This window comes from Lagenorhynchus albirostris, chromosome 9 (assembly GCF_949774975.1).
Source record: "Lagenorhynchus albirostris chromosome 9, mLagAlb1.1, whole genome shotgun sequence".
Classification (NCBI taxonomy): Eukaryota; Metazoa; Chordata; class Mammalia; order Artiodactyla; family Delphinidae; genus Lagenorhynchus; species Lagenorhynchus albirostris.
The window spans coordinates 69,855,830-69,873,324 of NC_083103.1; the positions used below are offsets into that span (position 1 = coordinate 69,855,830).

Genomic DNA, 17,495 nt, shown 5'->3' on the forward strand with positions numbered 1-17,495 from the left:
AGTCAAACAGGCTCTCTGGATGGAAGGTACAAAGCACAGTTGAAGGCAGAACCACCATACTGAAACGGGAATTTCATGAATACTTACATTCTACATATTAAGCCTTCAGTTCTCCTCTCCCCCTCACTTCCCAGGGTGCTGGTACCAGACTGATTCCCTCCAGCAGGGAGACCGGAGGAGTCACTCCATGGAGAATCAGAGCAGTTCACAAGATAAGACCTTAAAATACCAACATGAGGGCTTCCCCAACTGAACAGCCGAGACAGATCACCCATCAGTGAAACCCCCAGTTGATAAGCCCACCTGTATGCACAGAGTCATCTGTCCACTACTAGATAGGGCAAGACAGTCAAAGATCACCTGAAGGTAGAGGAAAGCTACTAAGAGAACAAAACAAACCAGAACAGGTAACTTGGGGGAAGCAACAATTATACAAGAAGAAAGTAACATTGGAAATGAAGTGTATCATTAATATCCTTAGACAGATAAGATATTGCATCCATGGTATAAGGCCAAAGTGTTATACAAAAAAAGAGACTGCAAAAACAAAACAAAAGCAACCTCTTGCTCCAAATAAAGCCCTAGATTTTCCCATTTGTTATTCAAATTAAACTTAGATTCTGAGTTTGATTTTCTCATGTGTAAAATTAGTTTTTATATGAATTCAAATAGATTGTGAATACAAAAGTGCTTAGACACTACAGGAGTTGTTTATTAATAATAACAACAACAACTTACAATCCAAAAGTTGGGAATCCTCAACATTGATTTATTCGATCATGTGAGTGTAGCAGGGAGCGGGACACGACAAGCAAAGCACTGCGTGAAACCAGAGACCTTTCCTTGAACTCACTGTCCAGTCCCTCCTCCCGCCCCTACTTGTTCCAGGTGGTGATTTATTCTTTAGCCTTTGGGGCCAAACTTTTCGGAATTCGGATTCCGGCTGTGGCACTTCTAGTTGTGTAACCTCAGACAATATCCTCTGCTTTTCTTAATCTCAGTTTCCCTACCAAGGAATAGTAAACCCCCTCTTGCGAAACTGGTGTCACAAACAAACGAGAGATAAATGGAAAGAAAGTCCTTTGCTTTGGTCAGTAAGTAATTGCAGCTCCCCAACTCCAGCGCCTTCCTGGGCGCGCGGGTCACCAGCACAAGCCCACTGGGAGCGGCTGGGGGCGGCTGGGGGCGGGGAGGATCCACAGTCACCATGGCAACCGGAGACGCCTCGCGTTCTCCAGCAGCCTGCGGCGGAGCAGAGAAGGCCAGCCGGCCGCGCGCCGCGAAGAAGACCCCCGCGGCATGAGGGGGGAGGAGGCGGTGACCACGGTGGCGATGCACGAGGCGGGCCGCGACGGCGAGCAGCCTCTGCCGCCCGCAGGCCTGGGATGCGGGGCGCGCGGGGAGACCGGAGGCCGCGGCCCCCAGGAGTCCCGGAAGCAGTGTGAGTTCTCTTTCAGCCTCGGACCCCGCGGGAGGTACGTGGGCGAGGAGAAGCGGTGAAAGGTGAACTGGGGGAAACCGCACTAAGACTAGCTGAAGCCGCAAAGGTTTTGGAGGGAGGGGGCGGAGCTGCTGTTTTGGCAAAGGCATGGGTGATGGTTTTGTGGCCGAAGGCATCTGGTCCATTTCCCCAAGCCCTCCTTCATAAAAGGCTACCTGAGTCCAGGTATCCTCCAACTTAATTGGTAGTGGCATTGGCCTGGAAGGTATTGAAAAAAATTGTGTGTGTATATATACATACATATGATATTAAAAATATTAAATTATAAAATATATCTTAATTATAAAAATGTGTAAAATATATATTTAAGTTTTAAATATATTTTAAAATATGTTTAAATTATAAAAATGTGTAAAATGTAATATATAAATTTAAATTTTACACATAATAAAACTATGAAGTTTATATTTTAAATACATAAATTATATACACACACGGAAATATGCAGATCATTTTTGTCAATTCCTTCATTTTACAGACCAGGAAACTGAGGTCTACACTAGAGGAAAGGAAGTGACTTGCCTACCGTCACTCAGTGCTGGAGAAATCCTTCAAACACTTAAACCCCCATCTCTTGGATTATCAGTTCATAAATTATGATTACCTGATCCTTTTAGAATCTCACAATTATGGGCCACGTTTTAACACACTGCTGTTGTCTCCTCCCTGCCCTGCCAAACACACAAACAACATTCAAATAAGTAAAAGCAGTTCTGGTTCACAGTCACAGCCAACATGGTTGAGTCCACGCTAGGTCCAAGTGCTCTTCCATAAATTTACAGATATTTCACAGCCCTTTGTGCCCCACATGTCTTCAGTAGGTGGTAAGGAATGATGAAGATGAAAATAACAGGCCAAAGAGGAAGGCAAGCGTTCCCAGCCCTTTTGCAGCACCTCCCTGATTGCCTCTCGAGAGCACCGTGGCTCCCTCTGCGCCAGGACAACAGAGGAGTGAGGGTTGTTCTCAAGCCGCTCAGCTTCCGCTCCTCCAGCGACCACGCACCCTCCTCCTGGGAGACGGAGACCCCCCGAGGAGCCACAGAACTGCTGCCACCTGGTAAAAGGACCTCTTCCCTCAGCATCAGCCACAATGTGCCTGATTATGGTACCTCATTCCTGTTATTGTCAACAGCACGCAGAGACCTTGTCTAGAGCAGCTAAATTCACTATATATATATAAGTATTCAGTATACTTAAGTAATTCCTTACTCCGACTTAAAATTCTATCTATCTGGGAATTTTCCTGTTAAAGGGGCTATAATTGAAAGGTTCTGTATTCCCTGTGACTGTAGGAGTAAAAGGTGGACTTAACCATTCACTCACCAATTTGACAGCTGTGGAGTCCTTTTTGCATGTCAGGCATTGGGCTGGTTGCTGGGAAATGAGTAATGAATTAAGGCAGGTGTCCAGACTTTCAGGAGCTCACAAAGTCAGGGTGGGGGGCGTATAAAGAGTTCCTGCCTCAGCCTTCCTGAGTTCCTGGCCTCAGCTGAAATAGAGACAGAATATTTACACCTGCACAAAGTATCCATTCAATTTTCAATTTTTTTTGAAAGATCTTCAATCTCTAGTTTTTGGAAAGGTCCCCAGTCTCTGTACAGCTTCTACTCCCTAATCACACATCTGCTCCCAAATATACACAGATAAAATGTGGTGCTTTCCCACTGAAACAGTTTTGAATTATATATTGGTGGCTATTTGAGCACCCACCAAATCTTTCATAGACTCCGTGTTACCTTTCTTTTTTTCTTTTTTCAGTGTTACCTTCAAAATAATTTGTAGTGCTTTCACCACACTGGCTGAACTATCCCAGTATTCTCCATTTTATTAAATCACTGAGTCCAGTACAATCAGGTTAGTGTATGTGGTGGGACTATAACCTCCCTTGATCTGAAAATTATACTTCTATTAGGTGGATCTAAAATTACATGAGCTGTTGAGACAGACACATTATATTAACACACGTAACAAACGCAGTCTATGACATCCTTAGTTTCTCTTTCCCCCCCTGTCCAACTGAAAACATTTGACCCAGGCCTTTTCCGTCCTATGCTTATGCAATTCCTTTGTTTGGTCCTAAATACAGGTCGTTATATGTATCCCCAACAATACCGTCCTATGAATTTTAGCACTTCATTCTAGGTGTAGAAGGCCTTTTGAGTCCTGAGTTTGCCATTCAGCACATAAACCATTCACCAGGTTTGTGCCATTCTCACATTTGGTGAGTTTGCTGAAAGTTCCTATATTCAAATTAACAAATTAAATGGTGATCCCAACAGTTCCAAGTAGAGTCTCTAGAAGCCCCTGATCTGTCAGTCAGCATCCTTGGCATGGGCACTCTCTGCCAAAGAGAAATGCACTTTATCAAATGCCTTGCTGAAAGGCACGTACTACGCTGTGGCTACCGTGTCTCCCTAATCTGTCTAGTTTAGTAACTTGATTTGAGAGAGTTAGGTAGGCATGCTTTTAATTTTTATGATTTCTGGAAGTTACTTTTTCGTTTATAAAATAGGAATAATTATACCTGCCCATAGGTTGCTTGTCAGGAAGAGAGATAATATATGTAAGATGCCTAGGGCATGGTAGCATTCGATAAATTGTAGCAATTGTTATTAGCCAGCTTGTTTGCTTTCTTTCTTTCTTTCTTTCTGTCTTTCTTGGAGCAGGGAATATTTGCCTATACTAGCTCTTTACTACTCTCTCATTTTTCATAGTTCCTCAAAACCTTTGGTGATTTCCTCTGTAAATTCTCATAACAGAAGGGCTGAAATTTGTCAAGAGACTTGAACTTAGAGCAAGTGATCTCTTCCTCTCTTCTGAACTATTACAACCTTTTCTTCTTTCTTAGCCACATTTCTTAAACCCTTTTTCTGCCTGAAGATCATGATTTAACCAAAAAAGTGTAAACCAAAGTTAAGCTAGAGTAATTCTGACCCTCACTCATCTCTTATTCATATGACTCCTAATTTAGGGGAAACAAGATGCAGAAAGTATCTAACTCTGCCTTGTTCATGTCTGAGGGTGTGTTTGGGTCTCATGACCAGGAATGAACCAGCCCCACAGCCATACGCAGCAGGTCTTTTGCCCTATTTGGGTCAGTCTGCACACAAGTCAAATTTATTTACTTGTGTTCCCTATCGGTTAGTCAGGAAAAGATGACACCTGCCATATCTTTGTGTTGGTTAGTTAGGTTTTCCATGGCTCCTTGGATTGGGCTTTTGGGCACTAGGACTAGAAATACTGGTTCCCTGTTGTTCACAAGGCTGCGTGCGCAGACATGCCTATAGAAGAATCTTTCACTAACTGAACAATGCTTAGTTCCACTTGAACACACATTTGTTGAGCATCCATTATTATGTCAAACTCTGTTCTAGGACTCTAATGAACTGAACAGACAACATCCCTGCTCTTATGGTATTTATGGCCTGGTAAGGGAGACATATGGTAAACTAATAGTTACACAAATAATTGGATATAAAGGAAATGAGGCTGCACACACATTGCAATAAATCAAATGAAAGAAAAGAGGAGAGTACTATGAGAAAAATTAACCAGGGGCATTTCAAGATTGTGGAGCCAAGGAAGGTTTCCTTGAAGAACTGACATTTCAGCATAGACCTGAAATTCAGGTAGAAGTTACCCGGGGAAAAAAAATTAGGAGAAAGGCAGTTCAGGCAGAGAAAATAGAATGTTCATGTGGGGATGGACAGAAGGGCCATGTGGCTGGAGCTCAGAGAGCAAGAGAGAGAAGCTGACAGGGGAGCTTAGAGAGATGGAAGGGCTCAAATGATGCAGCGCTCCCTGGGGTGAGCAGAAGAAATGTAGCTAAAGTACTTAGAACAAATAATCCATCCTCAACTATAGCAGTGTTGTCTTGTGGGGGCAGGTTTAGAGGACAGGAAAAAGTCCTATGTCCATTAGTGGCTCACTACTACAATTCAGGTTTATTCTTTAAAAGATGATGAGGGACTTCCCTGGTGGTGCAGTGGTTGAGAGTCCACCTGCCAATGCAGGGGACACGGGTTCGATCCCTGGTCCGGGAAGATCCCACATACCACGGAGCAACTAAGCCCGTGCGCCACAACTACTGAGCCCGCGCTCTAGAGCCCGTGAGCCACAACTACTGAGCCCGCGTGCCACAACTACTGAAGCCCACACGCCTAGAGCCCGTGCTCCGCAACAAGAGAAGCCACTGCCATGGGAAGCCTGCGCACCACAATGAAGAGTAGCCCTCTCTCACCTGCGCGCAGCAGCAAAGACCCAATGCAGCCAAACATAAATAAATAAATTTTTAAAAAGAGAAAAAAAAAGTCTGGGGTGGGGTCCAAGAATTTGCATTTCTACCAGGTTCCCGGGAGACGTTGAAGATGCTGGTCCAGGGACCCCACTTTGCAAATCGCTGACCCAGAAGAATCGAAGTCATTTAAATTGGTCAAAGCAGCCAAGGATTTTATCCCACATACACATGGTATATGAGTTACATGGCCTGGGCGTTGATAGCTTGCACTGATGGTTCATTTGAAAAAAGATGTGCTCTCAAGAATCCCTCATAGATGTTATTTTGAAACTGCTGGAGCCCCTCATTTTCATAGTTCCTTCTCTGATTGCTAGGTGCATATTTCATGCTTTTCAAACCATCAGGTTTTTACTGCAACCCTCTTGGGTACCAGCAGTTGCTTGAAGATATAAAAGAACTGTAAGGCACAACTCCTATACTCAGAGAAGTTGACATTTTCTGAGGAGGACTGTTGAACAACAGTCTGGTGGGACCCCAATTCACTAAGGATTCCTAAGAGAAGATGCTGCAGGCCCAGAGGTACATCTTTTCAGACTCCATGGTATATTTTCCCACTTTTTTTTTTCGTATTTCTTCACTCTTCATTTGGTCTTCTTGATCTATTTATTGATCTCAATACAAGTGCCACATTGTCTTTGTTACTATAGCTTTATAATAAGTCTTTTTTTTCTTTCTTTTTTTTTTTTTTTTTTTTTTTGGTACGTGGGCCTCTCACTGCTGTGGTCTCTCCCGTTGCGGAGCACAGGCTCCGGACGCGCAGGCTCAGCGGCCATGGCTCACGAGACCAGCCGCTCTGCGGCATGTGGGATCTTCCCGGACCGGGGCACGAACCCGTGTCCCCTGAATCGGCAGGCGGACTCTCAACCACTGCGCCACCAGGGAAGCCCCTTTTTTTTCTTTTTTAAAAAATGTTTTCCCACTTTATGTTTTAAAACCAGCATAGAAACACCTTTTAGGGCTTCTTGTGTCACCCATTCTCACGGAAAGAGAGACCAACAAAACGGCTCATTCTGTTCATATAGTGCCTTTTTTTTTTTTACATCTTTATTAGAGTATAATCGCTTTACAATGGTGTGTTAGTTTCTGCTTTATAACAAAGTGAATCAGTTATACATATACATATGATCATATAGTGTCTTGAAGGAAAGTTTAAAGTCTTAGAGTTTGAACTTTATGGATGGATGCAAAATGACCTACTAAATTACTTCTCTGAACCACAATCTACATATACTACTTCCCTGGTGATTAAAAAAAATATTTAAGTTAATACTATTATATTTTGGGTCACCTTCATTGTTTTCAGAGATTACATAAAAGCTGATTTATACACTAGTTGGATGTTGTATTATTCTTAATGGATATGTTTGATTATGAGACTGTCTAAATGATTAGGAAAAATAATTCGGCTTATAAAAATTCATTTTTCTAAGCAGTGTTTTCAAATATTCTTCATATAAAATGGAGAATGCTTGGGGGGGCATGGGGGGGCTGCATTTTTAATAACATCCACCAGAGGTCGCACGGAGGTGCTATTTTAGCCTAGAAAAATCTTTCAAAGCTGAGGATTGATTCTGTAAGGTTAAGTCTTAAAGGGCTCTATTGATGAAAAACAAAAACCTACTCTATTTTTTCTTTTCATTTTCTTCTTCTCTTTCTTTTAATGGCTGGAATCCCCACGTCCTTGGCCAGAATAGGAAACTAGCACCCAAGGAGAGTGCCACACTCTTCCAGCCTAGCCCAGAGGACTGGCAGCTCGGGTCAGCCACTGGACCTTCTAGAAGGAGGTTTTCAGTAACACACTCTTTTAAATATCAGAAGAAAGCTATGGCCTCTCTTGCTGGAAAACACACCTTGTCACATACACCCATAATTCTGCATAAAACTCTGAGGGGCTTGTATGACTTATATAGTAGCTATTCCCAGATGTTAGGAGGAAGTATGCTTGACCCATTCATTGTCTTCACTTCTTTACTTATCGTTTGCTCCTTCACCCATCCCAAATAGGCTTTTGCTTCCATGAGTGCAGGGAAATTGTTCTTTTCCGGATTGCAAATGACCTTTTTCTTGAAGGTCAAATGCAGTGATCTTGAAGGTCAAATTCAATCTCCTGGTTTCAATCGTACCGTCTATTGAGGGGCATTTGTTCTGAAGTTAAGCAACTTAAAAGATAGCATGTTTTACTTCCGATGGAGCTAATGATGACAATAATGGAAGTACCCCAGAGCAGTGGACTTAAGTTATTTCTGTCTTTTTTCTTCTCCTTTGGTTGAATGAAATTGGTAAAAGGTCGAAAGTTTCTTCTCTCTGGGTTGAACAATATCAACCAAATGTCAAAAGATCCAGAAGTTAGGTTTTAAGGATGTTTAACAGTGAACATTACATTTATTTTAGAATATTGTTATTTGGGTAGCAAGAAGGGACTCAGGAAAAAGCCGTTCAGTGAGGGACCCTCAGGTGATTGAGCTATCCCACCTGTTCTTGTGGTCGTGTATGACAACAGTTAATAAGAGCTGTGAAGACCTTGCAATGGCCAACATGTCCCAGGTGATTGTTAACTGTGCACCCCATACTTGGGTCTGGGGAATGGCATCAGTGACAACAAGAAAAATGGACTGCCAGGCCTCTAAGCCTTCCCTTCTCTGGGTTTTTGAGTCCTTCCAGGCTCCTGACGTAGAGCTATATGGGTTCAGTGAGAAGGGGAGGGGTAGGTGGGTGAAGGGAGTCTCTCTAATGATGATGATGATGATGGAGGTAATCATTAATAATTTTATTTATTTACTTATTATATTGGCCATCATTCACAGTGTGTCTCCTGGACATGAAAGTTTTTACAAATTACCTCTTTCAATCTTTGCAACAACCCCGTGCTCTTATTGAAACTGCAGAATGCGTTTTGGGACTTAGTAGAGCATAGAGCTTGGTAGAGCTTCTGTCTCCGTGCAGAAAGAATTCAGTGAGAGACAGAGTGACAGGTAAGGAAAGAGTTTATTAGTATAGGACACTTGTGAGATTTACAAGTGGGTGGGCGAGAGGGGTGGCATGCCAAGAACTTAGTGGGCTGCAGTTTTATAATCAAAGGAAAAGTGGGGAGGGTAGACATCAAGCTTCCATCGTCAGTTCCTCCTCCACATTGGGCAGGAGTTTTCTTGTCCCTACATGGTCAAACAGGGACTATCGTGCAGCAATGGAAATAAGTGAAAAGGCAGTTACATAGACTAAAATATGGTAAATCATCTCAGGTTTCAGTTTAATGTCACCTTTTCCTTGTATTTTTGTCTTTAGTGTGCACAGAGAAGCATGTCCTAGGAATCATTAACTTACTGACCTCACTGGACAGGATGTGGGTCTCATTCCACCACTGTTTTATTGTTTTGGGACACGTCTAATGCTTCTGTTGCATGGTTTTGGAGCTAAGCAAGCCCACTTGGTTTTGTTGTTAAGCAAGCCTGCTTTCTTGCGTGATCATTTAACTTAGAGGGGTCTCCCATACATTTTTTTTTACTTATGATCCCTTCGTGGGATTAACTATTTAATCACCTACTTTGTCCCTGTACTCTGTCCCTGTCATTATTATTCCCATTTTGCAGCTCTGGAAGCTGAGGCTTGGGGGAGGTACAACGACTTGCCTGTTGTCACACAGTGGAATAACTGATACTTGAATGTAGGCTCATCAGAAGCTGATGTCTTTGCTCTTAGCCATTGGGATATACTTTAAAATATAAGATTATGTTTTCTTAGAGGAAAAAAGATTTGAAACTGTACTGGTAGCAAATAGTATTCTCTTCAGTAACAACAAAGTTGTCACGATCTTCTCCAGGTTTAAGTTCAAACTTGAGGTAGAAGAGGTTTCAGAGGCTTTACACATTCCTGCCCCAAGCACAGGGGCCTGGATCTACAGGGTCTCATCATGCTGAAATGATGAAAGGAAAAAATGCAATTTTCTGATCAGATCTGCTGCCGGGTGTAAATGGAATCTGGGCCACCTGTGGAGCCTTCTGGATAAGTAAGAATTTAGCTAACCTCACAATTCATACATTCTTAGTGGTTCCCTGAAGATTTCCCCCTCCTTACAACTTTTTTAAAAAGAAGAGGTAGGTTTATGAGACATGCATTATGGGACTATTGCATTCATTTTGCCATCTATTTTAAAGCTATTTCTACATTTGGAAAATTTTCTATAGAGGACCATGTGGAAATACATTAATGTACTACTTTAATGTTTTCAAATTGCAAGGGCTTTTGTATTTTTCAGGCTAAAACCTGCAGAGTTTATAGTAGTCATGAAAACTTTGATTAATGAAGCTCCCTAGTGTTCTCTTATACATTTCCTTTCCCAATGAATTTCAAGAGTGTACTCTCAGATGCATTCATTTGTGTCTATATGTACCTGAATGCATGCACACTTAACGTTGAGTCTGGTTTGTTTATTATGTTTAGTACAAATTTAAGAAATGTGAAATATTTCCCAGCAAGTGTCGATATTTTTGCTATTCATTAATTCATTCAACAAAAATGTTTTTGTACCTACAATATACAAGGAACTTACTAGACACCAAAGACATGTCAAGATAATTCCCCCAAAAAAGATAATTACTGAGCTTAGAAGTCACCAAACAAATTTTAATTACTTAAAATTTTCTTCCTCTGACCATGTTTATACAAAGGAAGCATAGACAATATGTTTCTAAACTGGCTTTTCAAGCTCCCATGTTCCTTATTCACAGTCCTGAGAGCTGGGGAAACAAAAATATTTTTAAAGGGCGACCTTCTGATAGACCAGGTCAGATCCCATTGGCTAAAATTTTCAGCGTAAAGACTTGGTTTTGTAACTTTAAAATTCAGGATAAAGACACACCTAAAAAGGTGTTTGAGTAGAAGAGGTTTGGGGGCATGAGAAGAGGAGAGAGAAGAAGAATCTCTAAGATTGCGAGCTTCAAGAAAGGATTTGATTCCTTTCTCTTAGCGTCTCTCTTATGCCTACTGCCCTTTTCCTTTTCAGGTTAGGCCGCCAACATTGAGGTCTCTCTGGCCCCGTTCTGCACACACCCCCTTTGTCTTCCTTCCTCCTGGAAAGCATTTGCCCAGAGCTGAGAGAGTTGAATTTCCCTTTAAAGAAGCCTCTGCTTCAAAGGATATTCACACTTCTTTTTGGTCCTCTTTTCCTCCAGTTGAATATATCACTTTCCGTAATGTCTTCATCCAAATATCCTATCAAATCAAAGTCATGCTACTTTTCCCAGCACCCTCTATCCCCAAGTACAGTAAACACTTACGTGTAACAACATTTTGCTTTGAGGGTTTTTTTCCCATGCATTTCTAGGCATATGCATTTACATTTCAGGTATTTTCTCCATTAAGCCATAAATGTGATTGCATCTGAAAGAGCCAACTGGATTAGACTAGTACAATTCTATTTAATTTGATGTGGGTTTTCTACAGAGTTCTACCTCTGGATTTTTAACCATTTTCCATTTACCAGACCTTCCCACAATGCGGAACAAAGCTAAATCTATTTTCTCGGTTTCTCACAGGGTGTCACGGGGGGTATTGAATAAGTGTTCGTGGACTCCTACATCTGAGAGTTTGTTACCCTTTTCTATCTCTAGACGGGGCAGGAAAGGAAACTGGCTTGATCAGTAAGGGGAGATTTGGGTTAGCTATAAGGAAAAGCTTGAACTTTGTAAGGTCTTGGCAGAAGGAGTCTTGGAGTCTTCCTTGAAGGTCTTTGAAGAAGAGGGAGGAAACGAATCTTGACAGATAGCTCCAGCCGCTCCGTTCAGGAGCCAGGAAGGAGGGGAAAGGACTGACATTCAGCCTGGTGAGTCAGCTCAGTGACTGTGCCTCTGGAAATAGAATCTGAGTCCATGCTTGTACAGGAAAATCATCGTCCCTGTAAAAAAAAAAAAAAGCTACTATTTATTGAGTACAAAGCATTTCATTTCATCCAAATCCTATAATAATCCTTCAAGGTAGATATTATTGTCATCCCCATGAGGGAACTGAGACATCGTGGATTAAATAACTTGCCCAAAGTCATAGAATCGGTAGGTGGTAGAGCAGAGACTGAAACCCAGATCTCCTCTGAACTCAAAGGCTGTGCCCCTACCCATTGCATGGTACAGACTCCTTTAGGGAGGGATCATGTCAGTGTGTATGCCAGTGGGCAGACTTGGATCTGTGGAGAATATTGGGCATTGACATTTGCAGCTTCAGAAATGGGAAAAACAACTTATGGCCTTTACCTGAATTCACTTCTTTGTTTGACTTGGGTCACAGTTTTCTACACAGTAGATTTTCACTAAATGCTTGTTAACTGATTCCCAGAATCTAAACATGTGATTTTAGGATATGGAGAAAAGCCCAGTGCAAATCATTACTAAACCAATACTTATTGATGGTATCAGGACTTAGGACTATAATTTGCCTCGTACAGTGCATAGACATCACGTTACAAATATTTTGTTATGCTGTTTTCCAGTGAGTTTACTGTTTCTTTCAAGGGGGAGATTAAACAACCTCTAGTTTAGAAGATTATTGGATCTATTGGATGAATTACTCTGGTAACTTTGGGTTTTGTTATCTTTGGAAATATTTGTGCTTCCAGGAGTTAAAGCAGAATCAGATAAGCTTGCTGATGAAGTCCATATATTAATGATTATTTATTCCTGATTTCTCTGCATCTTGCTATTTGTATTTCTTAATTGACTTTTCATCTGTTTCTTTAGGGGCAGGTTAAATTAATAACACTGTAGAGGTTAAATTGCATAGGGAATAATTCAATGAATGAGCTAGAATTACAGATTAAACAAAGGCTAAAGACCTTGGGTGGTTTAATCAATCAAACCAAATAAACCTCCACCCAAATGGCTAAAGAAGATAGTCACCAAGTAAATACTTTACGAACATTTTGTGCTGAAAAGAGAAGGAGCTAATAATCATTATCTTGCTTTTGAAAATATTGACAGTGGCCCTGGAAGGGATTTGGAGCATTGAAAGGAATCTCCCTGTGGGAGGCTTGAAGCCAGGACTGCCGAGCAGAAACAGTTTACTGCCACAAGCCAAGGACTATTCGAGGCAAGGAGGGCTATGAAGTAAGACCTGGAAACCCTTGACTTCCACCCCAAGCATGGAGGATACTGAGCGGTTTATAAACCAGTGGTATATGCTTTAGTTACAGCTCTCAGTCGAAAGCCAATCTTCTTTTGATTTGCTTCTCTCACGTTACTTGTAGTTTAGCTACATTGCCTCATTGTGGAACCTAAATAGTAATAGTTTAAGTAACCAATTTACCCCACGGATACAATACAAGTTCACACTCTTGAGTTATACTCCTGACTCTTTCCTTTCCTTTTTATCCACAGAAGACCTTCCAGCACACAGGCTCAGTGGGAAGGAATCTTGCACTGTCCTGTCTTCTAGACAGATGATCTGCGTTTACTAGTGGAAATGAGGAAAGGGAGACGAGGGAATTCAGGAAGAATAAGGCAACTGCTTTGCTAGGTTCCATTAGTTTTACCCTATTTTAGGTAGGAGGCCACCAAGGCTGGCCCCAGTAGACTGTTCCTCACAGACATTATGTTTGGGGAAAAGCTATTACTCATTCCTCACTGTCCCAGCCGATGTCTGCCAGCAATATTTGTGGCAGGATGTGGAGAAGGCAGGGGTTCTGACATGGAAGCACAAGCAGTGTCCAGGTAGTGTACGGACATACAACTGGGTCTGTAAGTCCTGAAAACAGCTCTACAATTGGGAGGGAACCCTGGGCTGAGAGGAAAGAAGTGGGTAAGTGCCAAGCTTGGGTCCTCTTAACCAAGGTATGAGTCATACTGGCAAATGCTATATAGCACTTCATATTCTAGATTCTTCATATATAATTATATATTAAATCTTTACAACAATCACATGAAACAAGTACAGTTCATTTCACAGATGAGGAAACTGAGGCACAAAAAGGTTTGAATAATTTACCCAAGTCGTTCAGCTAGTGAGTAGAAGTCATGAGGCACCACCAACTCTGTGAGCCAACGGTACACAGGAACTGGGCTGTCTGGTGAATCTGGAATGGCGTGAGGGCTCAGCCCAAGTGCCACAAAAGAGGGGGGTCCCCAGGGAGGAAGCCTCGAGAATATGGATTCAGTAGGAGGAAAATACAGCCACTAAAGACTGGGACACAAGGTGAAAAAATAAACAAACAAAAAACTTGTTACTTAAGGGGATTCGTGTAGCGAAAAGGAACCAGTAATAGAGACCGGGTTTAATAATAATAAAGTAGTAGCCACCATTTATCATGTGCCAGGCATGGCAGTCTTTTATAGTTATGTAATCCACAGGGTCACATGAGATGAGAGTTTCAATCTTCATTTTTCACGTGAGAAAACTGAGGCTTGGAGACATTACATTACCCAAGATACTATGTCTAGGGGGTAGTGAGGCCAGAACTACAGACCTGTTTCCATCTGACTCCAAGACTATGCTTCAACCTTTGGGCCATCATGGCAGAGAATTTGCTCATCAGAAAACAAGGGTGGAATAGTAGTGGTTAAACAGGCACAAATGCCAGAGCCATGGGAATTCAGGGTTAGGAACCTGGGAGTCAACTACATGCAAAATCCACAGAGATGTGACCTGAAGTAATGGTTGTTCCACCCAAGTCTGGGACACTTGCCCAGTGGGGGCTGTTTATTTCAGCTTTCCACCCAATTTGTCAGGTCCCAGCTCTAGTGGGCAAATCCATCATTCCAAGAAAACTCACAAAGCAATTTATTTTAGAGATGATTTTCTAAATGCTGTAAGACTGGTTTGAAGAACAAATTACCTTCATTTGAAGACACAGAAGTGCAACAGATTACCCGATTTATCAATTGGTGGCATATAATAAAAAATACATGTTTGATTTTGACCATAATTACATTACTTTCACCCATACGGTTTAGGAGAAACTTATTCGCAGCTCCCGCTCATTGATACTCATCCACACTACCTTCCTAGCGGCCCTCAGCCCTCTATTTCCAGCCTGCATTAAGCCCTTACAGTGGTCATGTTATCGTATGTAACTGACATTGTTGTATGTTTTAGCTTCATCTCTGTAAGTTACCAGCTGCATTTTGGCATTTAAACTGCTACTATCTGCTATACAAATCACAACTGATGAATCCATAAGAATTAGCTGATAACTGAGAATTAGATATTTCTCATTATCAATTAGGAAAGTTAGATGCAAGACAGCAATAGCACAGATGAACAAAACCCACAGATAACTCTCAAAAGTTGGTCGGTATTAATTCAAACACTGTCAGAAACCCAATGAAGGCAGGACCCATGTCTCTTTCACTCACCACTGTTTGTCTGGCACTTAGCACGGTACCTGGCACGGGAGGTGCTCAATCACTATCAGTCACAAGAATGACCGCGCGAATGATGAAACAGGAAATACATACATGTTGAATGCCTCCTGTATGTTCGGAACCTTCTTGCTGCTACCCCACACGTCTCCCCCTCCACAAAAGTATATGGTTTTCCCTCTTTGAAATGCTAAATGAAACAATGTAAACAATAGAAGGAAAAGCAAGGGAACCCATTGACTTTAGTGTGTGAGTCATGAAAAGTTGTGCATATCTTATATACACACTGATGCTTTCAAAGAGAGGTTTTCCTTGGAATACAATATTTCCAGAAACCTCTCCTATAAAGTGTACTTCAGGTAGATAATTTGGGCAATCCTCACTGTCATCTTTTTCCTATTCACTTGTGCTTTTTTTCCTTTTTCTCATGAACAACACGATCATTGTAGTTGTAACTCCTCCAACATTTAATACACGTCATTTAAAATTTAAATTTAGAATCATGATCATCTAATTGTAGTTCTAAATTCTAAAACAGTTTTTGGTTAGAGACTAGGAAGCCTCTCCTGCTTTCATCATACTAACAAGATTGAGTCATTTACTTTGATCGGTTTCTTCTTATTCTGTGGCATGTAACAACAACAAAATAATAATAATAAAGTTGTCCAGCCCAGCACTTCTCAGGCTTTAATGTGACTACAAATCACATAGGTATCTTATCAAAAAGCAGTTTCTGATACAGTCGATCTGGACTGGGATTTGAGATTTTGCATTTCTAACCAGCTCCCTGGTGATGCTGATTCTGCACGTTCAGACACTATACTCTGAGTAATGAGGGTCTAGAAGACCGAGGTTTCTCCAGTTACTTGAATCACATGGGTATGGCTTTTATATTCTGCTCTACCAAATGAAGCACTGTTAAGAAAAATAAATCAATTTTAGATGAAAACGGGGTTGGAATTAAAAAGCATTTCCCCAAAGTAAAAACTTACTTGTTTGTTCACTCATTTCTTTAGGATAAGGTGAACAATTTTTCCATTGAGAAGAAACCTCTTTCTCCTGAGGTCTGAAAAAACAGAAGAAACCCACGCTTGTTTCACGGTTTAGATGTGTTTAAAAACATTTATATTAGCCTGTAATTCCTATTATTGGTATTAGTTCCTATCTATAAATTAATCCAAAGCAATGAAAGACTATTGGTAAAGTTTGCTAAGCACCTGAAAACAATGGAGGAAAATATATTTATTTTTAGTTGTCACAGGTAGGATACACTGGGCTTCTATTTCAGCTTATTTTATTAAGTATGTCAAATATGATAAAACAAAGGCATGTTTATTGAGTCTACTTCAAGGAAAACATTATAGATGTTAACCTTTCACTGTAATATAATTATGGTCATCCATTAAAAAAAAATTACAGGTATAGTAAAGGTTAGTAAGTGAATGGCAGAGATGAAAAGTCTCTGACTCAGAGACAACCATTTTAATGCTAGCCTTGGTAGAGCTCATCCTTTCTCTAGAATTTGTCCACTAAATAGTAAGGAGCCAGGAAATTTATGAAGAGATTTTAAAGGGAGGGGGCCATTTTACAAATACTATAATACTACTGGGGTAAAAAGAGGTTAAAAAGGAGAAAAACCCCCTAACCTTCCTTTCCCCCCAATTGTCAAAAGTAACATATGTACTGTATAGAAAAATTGGAAAATAAAGAAAAATAAAGGAAAAAAACCCATCTGTAATTCAATTCCCAGAAATAACCACTGATAACATGCTGATATATTTTTATTCTTTTTTCCTATGCATGTTTTAGTTTACATGCATAGGAAATATTTGAATCACATTGTATGGTATATGTAACACAACATATAATTTCCCACTCATTAAAATATAACTGAATAATTATATTAAAAATGTTTATATGTTTGAACTATTTATTTTTGCATTTATTACTCTATGTTTTGGACCTTTGGATTTTTCAGATTTTTCATTTTATACATAACTGTTGTGATTTACTTACACCCCCTCACCCACTTAAAAAGTTCTTTTTCCTAGTATTCTGGTTATACACGTTTCATTCTCCTTCCTCTCTTAAGCTCATCTGAAAACTTCCTCCAATTTGTGGTTCTCAAGTTTATTTCTCAGATTTAATGAAATAAATCAAGTCAGCTCAACAAAGATTTGTTGACTGGGTATATCTCTTCCCTACTTAAAAATATTTACACTGTGAAACAGTCAATAATCTCTTGAGTCAAAATCCAAACTTTTCCAGATTTAATACAAAAACTTCCATTTAGTTAATACACATTAAGAGATCCTACATGTAAGCCAGTTCCAGCCATCACCATGTTAATGGAACT

General features: G+C 40.7%; 1 protein-coding gene across 1 annotated transcript; it reads left to right on the forward strand.

Moving 5' to 3' along the window:
• The first annotated feature begins 1,299 nt into the window (after positions 1-1,299).
• C9H11orf97 (chromosome 9 C11orf97 homolog) lies at positions 1,300-12,888 on the forward strand. Its single transcript, XM_060160870.1, has 2 exons — positions 1,300-1,441; positions 12,764-12,888. The coding sequence occupies exons 1-2, from the start codon at positions 1,300-1,302 to the stop codon at positions 12,886-12,888; spliced, it is 267 nt and encodes an 88-aa protein (XP_060016853.1).
• Positions 12,889-17,495: the final 4,607 nt, after the last annotated feature.